This window comes from Triticum urartu, chromosome 2A (genome assembly GCF_056163025.1).
Source record: "Triticum urartu cultivar PI428250 chromosome 2A, HENAU_Tu73, whole genome shotgun sequence".
Classification (NCBI taxonomy): domain Eukaryota; kingdom Viridiplantae; phylum Streptophyta; class Magnoliopsida; order Poales; family Poaceae; genus Triticum; species Triticum urartu.
In genome coordinates, this window is record NC_141874.1 from 709,183,892 (window position 1) to 709,200,237 (window position 16,346).

Below are 16,346 nucleotides of genomic sequence, written 5' to 3' on the forward strand. Positions count from 1 at the left end.
ATTAACCATGCTGCTAAGCATTTGACCTACATGATACTACCACTCTGCTATTTCCCTGCGTCTTCCTGCCTACTCCCTCCGTCTTGAATTAGTTCACGCTCAAGCGGATGTATCTAAGCGTATTCCGTATGGAGGAAGTATTGTATGCATCATACTATGGTATTGACTTTATAATGGAACAAATATTTCGCATCAATTTGTCCAGTTTCAGTCTTGGGATCTTGATTTCAGTTTGAGATGTCATGAAACACACAATTAATTTGAGATATGACTCGTATGCCTTATGCCTAACTAAATTAAGCAGAAAATCTGCCTTAAATGAGACTAGAAATCCCTGTAAAATCAACTCGACGTGCATAACAAATGTTTCAGTGCAGCAGAATTTCCTGTAAAGTTCCAGAATAGCTGGGCAGCGAAACAGTAAGCTGTGAATGCCTCAAACAATATGGGGGAAAAGCCCGCACAAGAATACATAAAAGATAATCCCTCCGTCCGAAAATACTTGTCATCAAAATGAATAAAAAAGAATGTATCTAGAATTAATATACATCTAGATACATCCCCTTCTAGTCATTTTGATGACAAGTATTTTCAGACGGAGGGAGTATTACCTCCGTCCCAAAAGGCTTGTCTTAGATTTATCTAGGTACGGATGTATCTAACACTACGTGTCTAGATGCATCCGTATCTAGGCAAATCTAAGACAAGCTTTTTGGGGCGGAGGGAGTACATGGACTTCAATTCAAGATCACGGCCAAGTTCACACCAGCTTACATGTCAGTGCACAGCCAACAAACAGCTGCTATGTTGAGCTATCAGCAGATGCAGCGTGCTGCCTCAAAATTCCTAAACTCCAAAATTTGATTACTACATATACAGGCACCCCAATGGCACACTGAGCAGATTGCTACATCCATCCAGAAGCCACAATGAACACTCAGCCCATGCATCTGAAGCTTCTGCAAAATACAGTTTTGAAACCTGGGTCATCCAACTGAGAATATGAGCTCTGAAATAAGTTGGATATCAATTTTGATACTGCTGCTTCCGAACCTTACCTAATATGCCATCAGCAACATCAACTATGAACCCTGAGGTTCTGAATCATCTGGTAACGTTTGAGATTCTCTACTGCATTTTGATTCCTGCATCTCCACCTCAACAGCAATCACATCTTTTGACTTTCCGTTCTCTGTCTCCATCCTTCTTACCTTTTCTTTTTGTATGGCACGTAACTCGTACCTGTAAGAACACAACATGTTTTAAATGTTGATGTTGTTGATAACCCATGGCAGGACAGAATTAGAGTATCAATATATCAGCTGGAGCTTAAGTCTCTATGATGACCACAACACATCAATACATCTCGGTTCTCAAGTCTCAACAGCTGCTAAAAGAGTAGCTGATAGTAAATTCTGCACAAAATTGCAGAAGAACATCCATATAAAATTTGGTCTCATCACCGTACATGATAACCAATAATGTTAGCCTGAATTATGTAAGCTCAACCTTTAACAGATACATCTCCCAGACTAACCAAGGATTTGAGTTCTTATTTCAGCCAGATTATCTAACCAAGGTAGCTGCAGTGGTTCAGTTTAATCTTGAACCAGTTAACAGTTTCAATGTAGTTTTTCAGTAAGTCGAAGCTAGTGAAGTACAGCAATGAGCAATCACCTCCATGGCTACCACATTCCATAATACTAGTTGCTTTACTGAGATACCGGTGTGATGCCAGAAATTTTATGAAACTAAGAGCACCAGTACTGTAGCTAATCTCTGGTGGAAGCATTACACCTCAAAGGGTACTTCAGCAAACAGAGACCACACTTTACATTTGATCCACGGGAATTTCAACACATATACAGGTACTCACATTTGACATAGTCTATTATCTTCAGATGACAATCCCTTTTGGCTGGATTTTATGTACAAGGACAGCACAGTTGTACTAGATTTAACTGAAACAATCATGCTTAGATATGGAATACTTTGATGGGGTGTTAAGGAACAGGTTGGACTAGAATTCCTAACTGAGGATCCAAAAATTCGACACCACCATGAAGCTAATTGAGCACTTGTACTGGAACAATGCAGTTGCACATGGGCGAAAGCTAATGAGGTAAGAGCTTACGGCAAGATGTAGGTCCTGGCGAGCAGGAAGTAGATTGTCCAGAACTGCTTGTCCTTCATGTGGCGTGGGCACAGATCATAGCGGACCTTAGCGAGTTCCTGCAGGGATCGCAATTTACAGTTTGAGACTTCAGAGCCATCTCTTCAGAGAAGTGGAGGACGAGATCCGCGGGGGACCTACCTTGGCTCTGGCGAGCACGAGGACGGCGTGCCGCTGCTGCCAGTCCGAGAGCTCTCCCGCCGCCTCCGCGGAGGCCCCTGCGAGACAACATGGCGCATCACCGTCAGTAATCGAGACTGAACTAGCAGGGGGGCGGAATCGAGAGGGGAGGAAGGAGGGGGTGCCTTGGTGGAGCTGGAGGGCGGACGACTTGAAGGCGTCGGGGGAGAGCGTCCGGAGGAAGTCGAGGAGCTGCGGCGTCACGCCGAGCGCCTCCGCGTCCTCCTCCTTCCCCTCCGCGGCGGAGGGTTTGCTTGGGCCGGCTCGGCGGCGGAAAGGCCATGTGAAAGAGGGGAAGGCCATCGATGGCGATCTGATGGACACGAGCGAGATTCGTCGACGAGCTCTCTGGGCTGATCGCTCGACGCGCGGGCACGGAATCGGAATCGATCACGGGGGTTGGGGGGTTGGGCACGGCGAGAGAGAACACACGGGGGCACGGCGGAGGAGGTTGAGTTGAGAGTACTACTATGCGCGTTCCCCGTCTTTAAACTTCATCCAGTTGAAGCTTTTGTATCCGTATATTCTTATTTCAGCAGCGAATTCAAATTCCAATTCCAATTCGGTTTCAACAGCAGATAACAAATTCAAACCTGGAACTAATCTGGAGATAGCAATGCTTCAGAATCAGAAAGTTAAATACTACTCCCTCCGTTCCTAAATACTTGTCTTTCTAGGCATTTCAACAAGTGATTACATACAAAGCAAAATGAATGAATCTACACTCTAAAACATGTCTACATACATCCGTATGTAGTAGTCATTTGAAATGTCTACAAAGACAAATATTTAAGAACGGAGGGAGTAGTATGAACTACTTCCGTTCACAAATATAAGATGTTCTAGGAACTTTTCTGAATCAGATGTATGATTTCCCTTCTCTTAGTCTTGGTTGCCTTTTCTGCGCTAAAGCAATCAAATTTTGGAGCATCGATATAACTGTACAAGTAGGTTCTTTCGTTTGGTGTTTGATTCCCTTTATCAGTACCAAGCCATGCCAAAATTTTACCAAGGAAATCGACTCAATGTTCCATCTGTCCAAAGAGCCTGACGACTCTACCAAAGCACCAAGACAACATTGTAAACTGGCAGTAATGTTTCTAACGAAGCATACATTTACTAAGATAATCCGCATCACAAACCATGACACGGCAGATGAAACAGTATAAGATCTAGATTATAAACCTCAAAAAGACCTAGAGCTCACAGAATGTAAGGTTTTGTCGTTGACCTCGTCGTACATGAAGTAAACATCAAAGTGTAAATTGAAGGTCAAGAGACTTGGTACAAATGAGACAATGCTAACATGTCACAGTTTCTTTTGCCCCATGCTGGGTCATAGATCGCTATCCCCATGTTGAGGCAAACAAGGACATTCAGCTCCCGGCTGCAGTAGGTACGGCGGCTGGCTTCAAATCCTCGGCCTTCTCGTGTTCCTTGTTTAGCATCTGGAAGGAATAACATAAAAGATTACACACTTATCGCAAAATTTGCAGAAAGAAGGGTATAACTTGACTTCATAAGATCAACATGAAGACACCAATATAGCTAAGGATGGAAGGATTGGCAACAGCTTAAACTAGCGGACAGAAACAACTTACCTTGTTGTTGATCAAATTGTGGAGAGCAATGACACTCCGGATAAGAGAAGACAGGTAAATGACCAGCATCATATCATTTGTTTTCACTGCATGAAAAGATAGATATAAAGTTGCTGCAATAAGCAAACCCAGAAAATGGAAGGGGAAAACAAGCCGGTTCTGGTAAACTGATGGCGACATGCATGATTACCTGCAAACGCTTTAATGAGCTCATTTACGTTGAGATTGGGGAGCAGATTAAACACATCCTGAAAAAAAAACAGAACAAATATATTACACTCCATGAGTAAAAATGTAGAACTGCTTCAGTAACAGAATTTGGATGAATTTTGAACTGTTCTCAACTCTGAGTACTCGCTAAAAATATCAAGCATTATCTCATGTGTTAAGGCATGCATATATCATCAATTATCATGTTTTTCTTATCCTACTGGGGACCTAATAAGTGGTGAAGCTACAACATGAACAGACAAATTACTGTTCTGAGGACAGAAAAACAGACATATAAAAAGCATGATTTAACCACCCACATATAGTATATCCCCCAACCAAAGTGATGTATTGAAGGCTCTAAAGCACCCTTCGCATCCTATCTGCCTTAACTTCTGGCGGAAACTGCTAGTGATACCACACGCACTAAGGCCTCTGCCATTGCATGGGTGCTTAGCTTCTTGTTGATAAGCTTCCTTCATTTAATTAGTTGTGGACGAGTTTTCGTCTTTTTTATGGAAAATTGAGTTTTCATCTAGGTATGCGCATCTAGCATCGTTTCTTCCTGGGGTAACCAAACTCCTCTCTCTCTTCTTAATTATCTTGCCACATCAAAAAAATTCCCTACTTGGCAGCCATAGCAATAGCACATGTACAAGGTGGGGCACTGAGAAGGGCCTAAGAGTAGGTATCTTTCAACCACTCACTGGTTGCACAACTTTCATATAATTCCTAAGGAAAAACATCCATCGCTAAAAAGCATCACAATTTTCTTCCGGGGAGTACTCGAGCATCACAATTTTCTTCCAGAGACTACTAAAGCATCACAATTTTCTTCCGGAGACTACATCAATTAACTAGTTCATCCCAGATAACCTTTAAGAATATAGATGTACATTTAAAACATTTAAGGTTCATGGGGACAACAGAACTTCCTGGTGAGGATCAAGTATAATAGGGATTACTGAGACACAAGCAGAAGAAATGATCGAATGTTACCCCCCAAAAGAAGTGTCTAACATAACATATACTCTCCGTCCCAAAATAAGTGTCTCAACTTTGTACTAACTTTAGTGTAAAGTTGTACTAAGCTTGAGACACTTATTCTGGGATGGAGGGAGTAACAAATAGCGAGAGCCACACCTGCAAGTGGTACAGAATCTCGTGGTTCAGTGGGAGCTTCCCTTCAATTACAAGATCTAGATAACCCCGGATCTCCGTAAGCCTCGCATCGAGTCCTTTCAGGGCTGCAAGCTTGCTGCTGACCTACATTGGCAAATGAAAATTAGGGGCACAAGCTGCAACCTGTATCCAGCCATCTTAATTCTTATGAAACATTACCTCTGTTGCAAGTGTGCTTATTGTTGTGTCTTTCACATCCCTCAGAAGGTGCTCAACTCCTGAAGAGAGCATAAAGCATACATCAGCTAAAGTTATGAAGTGAACCCAAAACCTCTCAAACAAAATTATATTTCTTGCATTGTTCCAAAAATCAGCCAGTTAATCGGCATATCGGTCAGTTAATGCTACTCAGCGGGTCACTGAATAGCCGATTAACTGGAAAATTCGCCTATTTATCCCTACTCAGCACCCAACCGATATGGTACCAGTTACAGATATCCTGAACATTGATTTCTTGCAGAAAGTGACTAGTTATCAGAAAGCGTGACTGAACTACTGAATCTATAACTTGAAAGTGCCAAACATGATGCCCTTTCCTCATGCAATTTCAAACAGACTAGTTCTTACCAATTTCCTCGACTTCATGGGCTGCAATTTCTGATGGCACGTGGACGAACACCTTCTGACTTTTCTGAGTAGCATTCTGTAAAGGAAAACCATATCACGTTAGTGAAGCCGAATAAGCAAACATCAAATCTCTAACATCTTAGACCATACACCCACCTCTTTAACCTCTTCTACAGCATAATATGCTTTGGTGGGTATTCCCAACTCCTTGGGTTGAACATCAATAATCACCAGGACAGGATTAGGAACATAGCTGCACAATGTAAAGAAAAAAAAATTAACTGCATAAGAGTAAGCGCCTAACAAGGGAATACAAGAAAGGCATCCTGGGACCTAACCCATAGGAATAACATTAGTTTAGAAGGGTGGCAGAAAAAAGGATAGTTCCAGCACCAAACCCAGTCCCCACCATCAACACCCCCCAAAAAATGATACATAAAGGGTAGTGAACGCAAAGTATGTATGTACGGTAATTTTAACACTGTTCTTTTATCTTCCGAAATCATATAAAGGTGCAACCATGTCACTGAAGTCATGAGTCGGTTCAAGCAAACAAGTTGATTAAACATTAGATTGTTTTACTGATGGAGGGAGAGGAATTACAGTAGCAGACCAATCCAACGTAAATATCATCAGGCTGACTATTCACCGTAATGCCTAAGATTGCCAATTCTTTCATAACTAACACCATATATCAGGACATCTAAATTACACACTCTACATAAGGCCATCAGAACTTTCCCATCGCTCTGGACAGTAGCACAACTGAAGGAAAAATAAAAAATAGCCATGCATTTTGGGAGCTTTGCGACTAATTTGTACTCCCTTTGTAAAGAAATATAAGAGCATTTAGATCACTAGATCACTAAAGTAGTGATCTGAACGCTCTTATATTTCTTCACAGATGAGTACAACAAAGTTTTGTGCACAGGCGAAATTTCTGCAGCCACATGTGGAACTAGATGCACAAAATTAAACAGCAACTGAAACCAAACTAGATTATGATTGAATGGTAAATACTTCATAGAGACAGCTAGCCTCCTTGAAGAGTTCACGCTTGCATTCCAACATTGTACCAAACAATTGTGTACAAACTGAGAAGAGCTTCTAAATTACTGCGGGATAAATGGTTGCAGAGCAGAATCATACTTGGTAAACAATGCATGAACATCCAAGTCGTTCTCCTTTAGTTTTGGACCAGTGCTGTACCAGCCAACAACATGCTCCTTGGCTGCATCCGAACCAGCTCATCAGTATTCAACAGAAACAATCACACATTCCAAGTCCAAGCATATCTAAAAATTCTAAAACAGCATACCGTTGATCCTCTTGAACATGGAGAACATAGACTCATGGTAATTATGGTCGAGGAACCAGATCCTCGGGTCCTTGTCATCCTCCTCAAACGGCACTGCAAGATCACACGCCGCCGCAATTCACAAATTCAGTAGGCCACCACCGTAAAACAGCTCTGCAGATCTAATCACGCAAGGGTTTCGCGCCAGCGGATCTAACAGCAGCTACAGCCAGGGCGGGTTCCGCGAACCCTAGGCCCCGCCAGAGGCGCAGATCCCCCGGAAACAGGCGGGGCGGACCCGGACGGCGCAAACCCTAGCAGGGCAGAGACGGGCGGGCAGGGGTTCGGTCGTTCGCTTACCGGCGTAGGAGTTGGTGACGTCGACGACGCCGCGGGAGGAGGTGCCGAGGAGCACGCCGACGACGCGCTTCCTGGTGTCGCGGGCGACGCGGTTGTAGTGGTCGACGATGCTGAGCAGCACCAGCGGGTGCACCACCACCTTCTCCAGCGTCCGCCCCGACAGCTGCGCCGCCTTCACCACGTCCATCTCCCCTCTCCCCTCGGCGCGAAAACCCTAGCGCGGCGGCGGATCTGCGGCGTACGGCTGCGGTCGGGTGTGCGGCTGCTCCTCTGCTGGCTGCTGCGACGGCCGCGTTTGCGCTTTGCTTCCCCTCTTTTCCTTTCTTTCTTGCGGAGGCGGAAGGTGCGGGGGCTCCTTTTCAGAAAAACGATTCAATCTAGGGACGTGGACGCAAAAAGGACTCGACCCGCGACTCGTGCGCCGTCCGATGGCAAATGGACGGTTCAGATGGAACCTCGTGGATCCTGGCCCATCACCACCGTCCCATCTCGAACCAAGGTCAGTCGCCTCCCGCATCGGCCTCGTCTCGTCTCCCGTCTCCGCTCGCTCGCCGCCGCTCGCCGGCGGCCCTCCGTCCCCGTGGTCGCTCCTCGAGGTACGAATCTGTATTACTTGCAGCTTCTCCTGCCTACTGCGCCTCTTCCCCCCGTTCCCAGCCCTGCCATTTCACTCACTTTCTCCGATTCAAATGTAACCCTAGTTCCTCTCGGTCCTCGTCTCGATTCCTTGTGCGCAGAAGAATAAGGCGAGATGGCAATGGCGACGTCGTCGGCGTACCCTCCGCCTCCTCCGTTCTACCGGCTGTACAAGGACTTCGAGCAGGACCCCTCGTCTGCGCCGGAGCCTCCACCGCCGATCGAGGGGTCGTACCAGCTCTTTGGTGCTACCTACACAGTATGTTGCTCACCACATTCTTCGTCGTAATGTTTCAGTGCCTGTGTCAAGTCTGACTCCGGGTTTTGCCTCTGTAGACGGATGTGGTGCTGCCAAGTCTGGAGGATCAAGGTGTTCGCCAGCTTTACCCAAAGGGTCCAGATATCGGTCCGTCTCATTCCTGTCAACACTTGTGTAGTGATGTACTATAATGTACTTCAAATGGTTACTCTGTGATATGTTAAATGGTTTAAGGCTACTGTCGTAAACTATGACGAACCAAAGTGGTTGTTCTTATTGTTCAAAATACCAGCCAATAAATCAGTTAACTGGCCGATTGATCCCTGCTCCGTGGGTCACGGAGTAGCCGATGAACTCATTTATCGGCCGATTAATCCCTACTCGCTAGCCGACGTAGCAGCTACTAGCTACTGAATTTCTGAACATTGGACTTCTTATATGCTTCGAGCGCAAAGTACTGTTTATCTTATTTGATGTAGTGGGCTCGATATTTGCTAAACTGATTATCCTTCAGACTTCAAGAAGGAGCTAAGGACACTCAACAGAGAGCTTCAACTCCATATCTTGGAGCTAGCGGATATTTTAGTGGAGAGACCATCTCAGTATGCCCGCAGGGTTGAAGACATTTCACTCATTTTCAAGAACTTGCACCATCTTCTTAATTCCCTACGACCACACCAGGTATGAGCCCCAGTTTCCATTTCATATGGTGTATTTATTTCTGCAATTCACTACCATAACTCATTTTCTTTTTTCTTTTAGGCAAGAGCAACATTGATTCACCTCCTTGAGAGCCAAATACAGCGTCGTAAGCAAGCGATTGAGGATATAAAACAGTGAGTAACTAAACTTTTTTCAGTTTGACTTGGCTGTTTAAATCAGCAATTCAGCATACTGTTGATCTTCCATTCGACATGATTTATAGACAAGGATAGACAACTAGCTATGCGTCAATACCTCTTACAGAATACAGGTGTATTATCATTAGCTTTATTAGATTGCCTGGTCCCTGGAAATCATGTACTGTACACTGAAGCAACCATCATATATCTGTACGTTTGTAATAATGTCAAGGGGAACTGTATTGTGTCAATAATCATGCTGTTCTATAATCATCATTATGTTATCCTATCATCCTTATACAAGTATGAATTGTTAATCAGGAAGGACTTCTATAATATTAGTTTTTTCTGTTTCGCTCATACCACTAACTGCATGTCAGACGTAGAGAAAGCTCGGGTTAGTTATCTGCTGCAACTTGGGAGACCAAAAGTTGCTCCCAGCCAGAACTTGCTGCTGCAGTTCAAACGATTGAATATAGCTCAAAAGTTGGTAACGGTGATGTTGTTGATGTCGAATCAAGTGTTTTCTATTGATTTGTAAAGAGCACATGCTGTATGCACAAGTGGTTTGCCACTGTTGTACAGTATTTGTGAGCAGGCACTGTATGGTATGTTACATGTGTGTTTGTTTGGATCTTCCAACATGTAATGTTCTTTTAATGAGTGATGTTAATTATGGCATTAATTCATCTGATACTATTGTAACTAGGCTATTTTAACAGCCTTATTAAGTATTTTCTTTCTATTAATTTCAGGAGGAGAGAGGAGGCACAAAGGCTGCTTGGGGAATCACTGGTTATTATTGAGGGGAGCCAGCAGCAGGTTATGACTCCAATGTGAAGGCCTCTGATATCCTGGGTTTCAGGTTATGACTCCAGTGTGAAGGCCTCTGGTATCCTGGGTTTCCTGGTGCCAAGTTGGCTTGATTAAGATGAAGTATTGGCGTGAGGTGAATGCATTCTGCTGTTTGCTCATAGAAATAGCCTAGTGACAATTATGAGAAATTTCTAGCTTTCGAAGAAGAATTATGCATCTGTGTGTGCTGTGAAGCTTTTAAGCACTGAACCTGGTCAGCTCGATGTTGGATACTTCCATTGTAATGTTTAGAATCTTTTTTTTTCCATTTCCATGTTTTCAACCGGAGCGCAGCTGTAGCATGCTCCAGGCCTCCAAACTGGCAGCATTCTTAGGAGTCACGGGATCGCAATGATAGGTGTCGAGGACTTAGGATAGAGTTTGCTATGCCATCCCCAGCCCCGTCGAAAAAGGCAACTTTTGCCGCTCCCCCTCCACCCTCGCCCAAGGGCGTGTGCTTTCCCTTTGCCACATGGCCACACCCATCCGAGCTGACCCTCTTCCCCATCCCTTCTCCCTCCTTGCTTCAACATAGGGTTCCAGACAGGAAACTTGGATAGTTCACTGTTTTCCAACCAAATTCCGTGTATATATCAAGGAGATCTTTCTAAAAACTTCAACTTACATGTACAGATGCATGATCAATTTAATCTCTACATGGATTGAGAAAAACATATATAGGATGTAGGCTCAAGCTGTAAGAAAATAGTCACCACTTCTACATCAAAAGAGTCTAGACCAGCAAATCATATTGCAACAATGCCCACGAAAGCAATCATCATACTACTAGTAACATGCAAAGCATGGAACCAGCTACTTAATTCCTTAAAATACATGTAACCCGAAATTATCCCAACCAGAGCCATCACTCAGACTCTGCTTTGAGTAACATCAGAGACTGAGCGCATTGCACAACAGTACTCCAGCAAAATAAACTTGTAGTAGAACACCCTGACCATACATTCAGAAGCCACAAACTCGTTGTTCGCAGCAGCCACCTCCTGTGGTCAGGTTTTTGAGGCAACCTGCGGGACTACAAGCATCAGGTTAGTTCGCCTACTGTGGTCTTATTTGCAAAGAAATGGCACATGCATTTAGACATTTAGTGATAAACCTTATGTAAATTATGTACAACACCTACGGCATTAAAGACTAAATAAGTGTTTACCTTATCTTCCTCCAAGATATGCCTCCCTAACTCCATGAAGGCTTGCAGCCACTTCATGCATGTTGGGGCGCTCATTCGGGGACAACTTGGTGCAGCAAAGTCCAACGTTTAGCACCGAGACTAAACAGTCCAAATCTTTTTCCTTCGTGGCTGCTGGACGATCTTGTAGCAATTCAGAGTCAACAATCTGTGATATCCCAGCAGGAAAATTCATCTCAACAAAGTTTGCGATGCTCAGTCCATCCTTGAACATATCTTCTGTCGGTCTCTTCCTCAAAAATGTTTCGAACAGAATAATCCCATAGCTATAAACGTCCCCAGCAACTGAAACTTCACCACCAGTTGCCCACTGTGTAACAACACGTACAACGATAGTTTAGTCAAAATATTAACATAAGCATCATAAATAAGGAGTCATTCTCAAGTTACGCTGTAACATATATGGTACAACATGAAAATGAACAACAGACATCACCTGGAGCGACATATCCGATCGTTCCTTTTATTATAGTCGAAGAAGCAGAGTTCGAGTCACTGAAATATGACTGTGTCGGACCAGCTTTGAATCTCGCAAGGCCAAAATCTCCAACATGAGCTGTCATATTATCATCCAAAAGAATGTTGCTAGGCTTCAAATCACAATGAACAATAGCTCCTTGCTTGTCATGGTGGAGGTACTCCAGTGCATCTGCTACATCCACCACAATGCTCAACCTTTGTGCTAGTGTAATGCGCTCTGAATTTGAAGTGTTTTCATCTCCCAAAGCTGAGTACAGTAGTGCGTGCAAGTCACCCTTTGGCATGAATTCATATACTAGGGCTTTGAAATCATTCCCTTTAGAATCGATACTCGAGCAAGCAGTTAGGATAGGAACTAGATTCCGGTGCCGCGCATTTCTCAAAGCATTGCATTCCACAATGAAGCTCTTTTGTGCTCCTCTTGTCTCTAGGGTGAAAACTTTCACAGCAACAGTAGTTCCATCTTGCAACAGTCTACCTTTGTACACAGAACTGTATCCTCCTCTGCCAATCAAGTTGGATGTGGAGAATCCATCAGTTGCTCTATCAAGATCGTGGCAAGAAACCCTGGGAAACTTTCGACCAAAAGAAGGAAGAGACATGTAAACCTTCTTCCGTTTTCTCCTCCAGAATAGCAAGACAGATATGACCACAGCAAGTGATACCATGCTGACTAATGGGATTACTACTTTGAGCACTGTTGATCTCACGTGCTTAGTTGAATTTGAAGGAATAACAGGGCAGGCCGGTAGGTGTAGCTTCGCTGCACCACCGCAAAGCCCCTTGTTCCCATCCACCCATAAAGCAGTCACATTCTTGAATATACCTGTTTCTGGGACTTCACCTTCAAGATGGTTGAATGACAAATCTAGTTGTTCAAGATACATCAGGCTGCCAATAGACTTTGGTATGGATCCTGATAAGTGGTTATGAGATACATTGAGTACTTGCAAGTTTCTGATGCTGCCCAGTGACACTGGAATGCTTCCACTAAGAAAATTCTGATCCAACTCAATGTATTCCATACTGTGACAGTTACCCAGTGTGTCAGGGATGGCACTGGACAGGTTATTAGATGAAAGATACAAGTACTGTAGTTGCTTGGCACGGCCTACTTCAGTAGGAAGTGGTCTACCTAGGCTATTTGAAGATAGCGCAATTTCTCTAAGTGTAGGAATGCTGAATATCTCCTTTGGAATGCTACCATCAAGAATGTTATTGGAAAGTTCCAATGATTCAAGGGTTTTGAGGTTTCCCAAGCTCGGGGGTATATGCCCATACAACTGGTTAGAATCCAAAAAGAGTTGCCCCAGTAGAGATAAATTAGAGAGGGAAGATGGAATATATCCTGTAAAAGCATTGTTCCTTAATACGATACCCCGCAAGTTCTCCAGAGTCCCTAGCCATTCCGGAATGACACTGGTAAACTGGTTTTCATCCAATGCCAAAAACTTCAGGCTGTGAAGGTTAGCTATACCGGCAGGAAAAACCCCTGATAGTCTGTTTCTTCCGAAGAAGAACATTTCAAGTTTGGCAGAAAGGTTGGCAAATGAATCTGATAACCGTCCTTCAAGACGATTCCCACGCAGCGACAATTTCTGTAGCTCAGTGCAATTGCTTAGACTATTCATAAACTCCCAGTCTTGCTTGTCACGTGCTTGTAATTGATTGTATTCAAGATTCAACCAGGAGAGCTCTTTAAGTTTGCCAATAGAACTAGGCACCACCCCAGTGAAATTATTACTCGACAAATCAACCAAGGATAGCTTAGAAGCATTCACCAGCGAATTTGGGATAGGCCCATCGAACAAGTTGTTAAATAAACCAAACTTTTGAAGATTGGGTGATGAACTACCAAGGTTGGATGGCAGTTGGCCACTTAGATAGTTGGAGGCAAGGCTTAGTACAACAAGAGAAGACACACTGAGGATGGCTGGTTGGAACCTTCCTGATAGCTTATTTCCCCAGGTGAAAAAGAATTGCAGCATGGGCATATTTCCGATTTCACTTGGGATCTCGCCACTGATCCGATTTGATGAGATATCAAGTCGAGTCAGTGTTGTGACGTTAAAAAGTGAAACGGGAATTTTGCTGGTAAGATTGTTATATGAAATCAGCAGGCTTTGAAGGTGAGGAGCAAAATTGGCATGTGTAGGGATTTGTCCAACTAGGTGATTGCGATCCAGCCATAGCATCTGCAGACTAGAACAATTTGCGAAGTCTGGTATCTCACCCTCGAGTGTGTTATTACTCAAGTAGAGATTTTGGAGGTGCTGCAGGTGACCAAGGGACGCAGGGATTTGTCCAATGAACAGATTGCCTGGTAGGGATAGATTTCTTAGAAATGTAAGATCTCCAAGTGAAAGAGAAATGCACCCTTGTAAGCCTCGACCGCTGAGGTCAAGGGAAGTGACGCGATGTCGATTCTTAGGCCTACACGAGACACCTTCCCAGTTACAGAAGTCAGTGCTGTCATTCCAGGACATCAGTGCTTGCTGGGGATCAAGACTGATTGCCTCCTTGAATTCAAGCAGTGATAACCGATCTGTCGCATTTCCATGTGAGGAGCAGACGACGACATGGGTACTGCAAGCCACAAGTGCCAAGAGAAACTGTCCAACTGCAATAACCATCATGGCTGGATTTCTTTGTCGAATCTAGAGCTTCATTATATGCATAAATAATACAAGCGGCAAAAAATTAGACAGGCAACAAGTGCTGGCAAATATATGGAATTGTTGGTGAGTGAAGTACCTGAAAGACTGCCCTGCACTATCAGGAGCCAACACTTGTTCTCTGTTCCATCAGCAAGATTAAGCACAAGTCAAAACTAGAGACACTGAATGTTGAATATTACTAGTATAACTGTGCGCTTTACTAATCGAATTTGCCATTCAGATATTGTGTAGGACATAAACTTTCTTCGAAGAGCTGACCTCTTATTTATACAATTGTATGGTAAGCTTTTTATGTACTTATCTATCAGGAAAACATGTTTGTATCAACTAGCAAGCACCGTGATATATAATCATCACCAAACACACAGGCTAATGCCCATAAAATTGTGTTTCATGCTGATTAGAAACTCGTAATTTCTTGATCTAGAAAAGAAGTTATATACAAACTCAAAGATAAGCTAGACATCTGTGCCCACCACTTATTGGACGTTTAGAAAATTAAGATAGTGATCTGAAGTTATACAGTACGCAGCAAGACTGCAAAAGCATGTCATCTTAACTGTAGAAACACTGAAACAGTATGTAACTTACCATGCCTTTGCACCACCTCCTTCAGAGAGAGCCTGCGTACTTTTGTTGGAGACCGGCGATAGGCCAATATAAGTTCTTTACTAGCTGCTTAGAGCCATACACGCTTCAATTATAGGCGAACCAAGTACCTACCACTGACAAGCTATAATGTCAACGTGTTTTTTCTTTATATTATCTAAAAAACTTGTTTTTTCTTTCTTCAGTCCAATCCTTATCCGTAGAACCAGCCAAAGGCGGCTTCCAACGGTGATTAGTAGCAGCATTGACCAAATTTCAACAAAGAAAGTGATTATTATTAATAATAATCATAATAATACGTACTCCGCCCCTATTTGTATGACATTCATGTATTTTGAGGTTCCACTTTGAACATTAGTCTGGTAAAAAGTTTTGAGGTATGTGTCACAGAAGTTATATCATTCAATTCGTATTAAAATATACTCCCTCTGTCTGAAAAAGTTTGTCCCTCAAATGGATGTATCTAGCACTAACTTGGTACTAGATACATCCATTTGAGGGACAAACTTTTTCGGACGGCGGGAGTACTATACTAAATCAGCGATATTTATTTTGAGATGGAGGGAGTAGTTCCCAATAATAGCACAAATTTCATAACATGTGATTAAATTGATGATCAATGTTTAATCATGAAAACCTCTTACTTTAATGTCAGTTTTTTGACAGGGTCAAAGTGTTTCTTGTTTATTCTATAAAAGGTTATTTTTCTTTCTTCAGCTTAATCCACATCAATATAATCAGTCAAAGACGACTTTCCTGCCCGTAGTGGCTGCTATTGACCCCCTCTCCATAATTGGATTTGAGAAAACAATGACCTTTTTCGTGAAAATCAACCTTGAATAGACTTGACTTTAGTGGACGCGGATTTGGTGAACATTGGTGCGCGCACACCCTTTATGAATAGTAAATTTTTAAAAATGCTAGAAAAAAACAAAAACAAAAAAAAACTGAATTTATTTTTGTAATATACATAGTCAACCGGTATACTCGCATATATAGTTTCACGAAGAAATCACATCCGTAGCAATCTGGGCAAAAATGACAAAATTGAAGCTATATTAAAAACACTATTTAATGAATAGTATGGTCACATCTGTATTTTTTTCACTAAGAATACCTTGGATGTCAATACATCATTGAAACTTCATACGTGAGTAGAATGATCGATTAAGTTTCATACTGTGAAATTTCAGAATTTTTTAGTATTTTT

At 43.0% G+C, this 16,346-nt stretch overlaps 4 protein-coding genes across 7 annotated transcripts; 1 reads left to right on the forward strand and 3 right to left on the reverse strand.

The window, feature by feature from the left end:
* Window positions 1-428: 428 nt before the first annotated feature.
* Window positions 429-2,921, reverse strand: LOC125540049 (uncharacterized). Of its 3 annotated transcripts, XM_048703620.2 has the most exons (5): window positions 2,479-2,852; window positions 2,315-2,391; window positions 2,135-2,232; window positions 1,059-1,242; window positions 429-959 (listed from the first exon to the last, which is right to left on the reverse strand). In XM_048703620.2, exons 1-4 carry the CDS (start codon window positions 2,654-2,656, stop codon window positions 1,083-1,085), a joined length of 513 nt encoding a protein of 170 aa, XP_048559577.1. In that variant the 5' UTR covers window positions 2,657-2,852; the 3' UTR covers window positions 429-959; window positions 1,059-1,082. The 3 variants fall into 3 exon arrangements, with proteins under 3 accessions (XP_048559577.1, XP_087401183.1, XP_087401182.1); XM_087545057.1 differs by having other exon boundaries at window positions 429-981; window positions 2,315-2,921; XM_087545056.1 differs by having other exon boundaries at window positions 2,315-2,858.
* Window positions 2,922-3,448: 527 nt separating this feature from the next.
* On the reverse strand, window positions 3,449-7,897 carry LOC125540052 (26S proteasome non-ATPase regulatory subunit 7 homolog A). Its single transcript, XM_087545055.1, has 10 exons — window positions 7,571-7,897; window positions 7,232-7,324; window positions 7,063-7,144; window positions 6,070-6,166; window positions 5,914-5,989; window positions 5,506-5,564; window positions 5,308-5,430; window positions 4,145-4,202; window positions 3,955-4,040; window positions 3,449-3,801 (listed from the first exon to the last, which is right to left on the reverse strand). The coding sequence occupies exons 1-10, from the start codon at window positions 7,755-7,757 to the stop codon at window positions 3,730-3,732; spliced, it is 933 nt and encodes a 310-aa protein (XP_087401181.1). The 5' UTR covers window positions 7,758-7,897; the 3' UTR covers window positions 3,449-3,729.
* Window positions 7,898-8,020: 123 nt separating this feature from the next.
* Window positions 8,021-10,430, forward strand: LOC125540051 (mediator of RNA polymerase II transcription subunit 7a). The gene is made up of 6 exons (XM_048703623.2): window positions 8,021-8,166; window positions 8,308-8,465; window positions 8,543-8,612; window positions 8,980-9,146; window positions 9,228-9,301; window positions 10,063-10,430. Exons 2-6 carry the CDS (start codon window positions 8,322-8,324, stop codon window positions 10,145-10,147), a joined length of 540 nt encoding a protein of 179 aa, XP_048559580.1. The 5' UTR covers window positions 8,021-8,166; window positions 8,308-8,321; the 3' UTR covers window positions 10,148-10,430.
* A 274-nt stretch (window positions 10,431-10,704) lies between these two features.
* Window positions 10,705-15,262, reverse strand: LOC125540050 (uncharacterized). Of its 2 annotated transcripts, XM_087545053.1 has the most exons (4): window positions 15,119-15,262; window positions 14,604-14,645; window positions 11,806-14,512; window positions 11,511-11,679 (listed from the first exon to the last, which is right to left on the reverse strand). In XM_087545053.1, exons 3-4 carry the CDS (start codon window positions 14,483-14,485, stop codon window positions 11,663-11,665), a joined length of 2,697 nt encoding a protein of 898 aa, XP_087401179.1. In that variant the 5' UTR covers window positions 14,486-14,512; window positions 14,604-14,645; window positions 15,119-15,262; the 3' UTR covers window positions 11,511-11,662. The 2 variants fall into 2 exon arrangements, with proteins under 2 accessions (XP_087401180.1, XP_087401179.1); XM_087545054.1 differs by lacking the exons at window positions 14,604-14,645; window positions 15,119-15,262 and adding an exon at window positions 10,705-11,195 and having other exon boundaries at window positions 11,331-11,679; window positions 11,801-14,506.
* Between the last annotated feature and the right edge of the window lie 1,084 nt (window positions 15,263-16,346).

Excerpts from the sequence above, each read along its gene's own strand:
- LOC125540049 (XM_087545057.1), bottom strand. The coding sequence starts at position 2,656 with ATGGCCTTCCCCTCTTTCACATGGCCTTTCCGCCGCCGAGCCGGCCCA. Across the intron at positions 2,233-2,314 it reads TCGTGCTCGCCAGAGCCAAG|GAACTCGCTAAGGTCCGCTA; the intron begins GTAGGTCCCCCG and ends CGATCCCTGCAG. Across the intron at positions 1,243-2,134 it reads GCCAGGACCTACATCTTGCC|GTACGAGTTACGTGCCATAC; the intron begins GTAAGCTCTTAC and ends GTGTTCTTACAG.
- LOC125540052 (XM_087545055.1), bottom strand. The coding sequence starts at position 7,757 with ATGGACGTGGTGAAGGCGGCGCAGCTGTCGGGGCGGACGCTGGAGAAG. Across the intron at positions 7,325-7,570 it reads CGTCACCAACTCCTACGCCG|TGCCGTTTGAGGAGGATGAC; the intron begins GTAAGCGAACGA and ends GTGATCTTGCAG. Across the intron at positions 4,041-4,144 it reads GCTCATTAAAGCGTTTGCAG|TGAAAACAAATGATATGATG; the intron begins GTAATCATGCAT and ends CTTTTCATGCAG.
- LOC125540051 (XM_048703623.2), top strand. The coding sequence starts at position 8,322 with ATGGCAATGGCGACGTCGTCGGCGTACCCTCCGCCTCCTCCGTTCTAC. Across the intron at positions 8,466-8,542 it reads TCTTTGGTGCTACCTACACA|ACGGATGTGGTGCTGCCAAG; the intron begins GTATGTTGCTCA and ends TTGCCTCTGTAG. Across the intron at positions 9,302-10,062 it reads GCGATTGAGGATATAAAACA|GAGGAGAGAGGAGGCACAAA; the intron begins GTGAGTAACTAA and ends TATTAATTTCAG.
- LOC125540050 (XM_087545054.1), bottom strand. The coding sequence starts at position 14,485 with ATGATGGTTATTGCAGTTGGACAGTTTCTCTTGGCACTTGTGGCTTGC. Across the intron at positions 11,680-11,800 it reads GATATGTCGCTCCAGGTGAT|TGGGCAACTGGTGGTGAAGT; the intron begins GTCTGTTGTTCA and ends GTTGTTACACAG.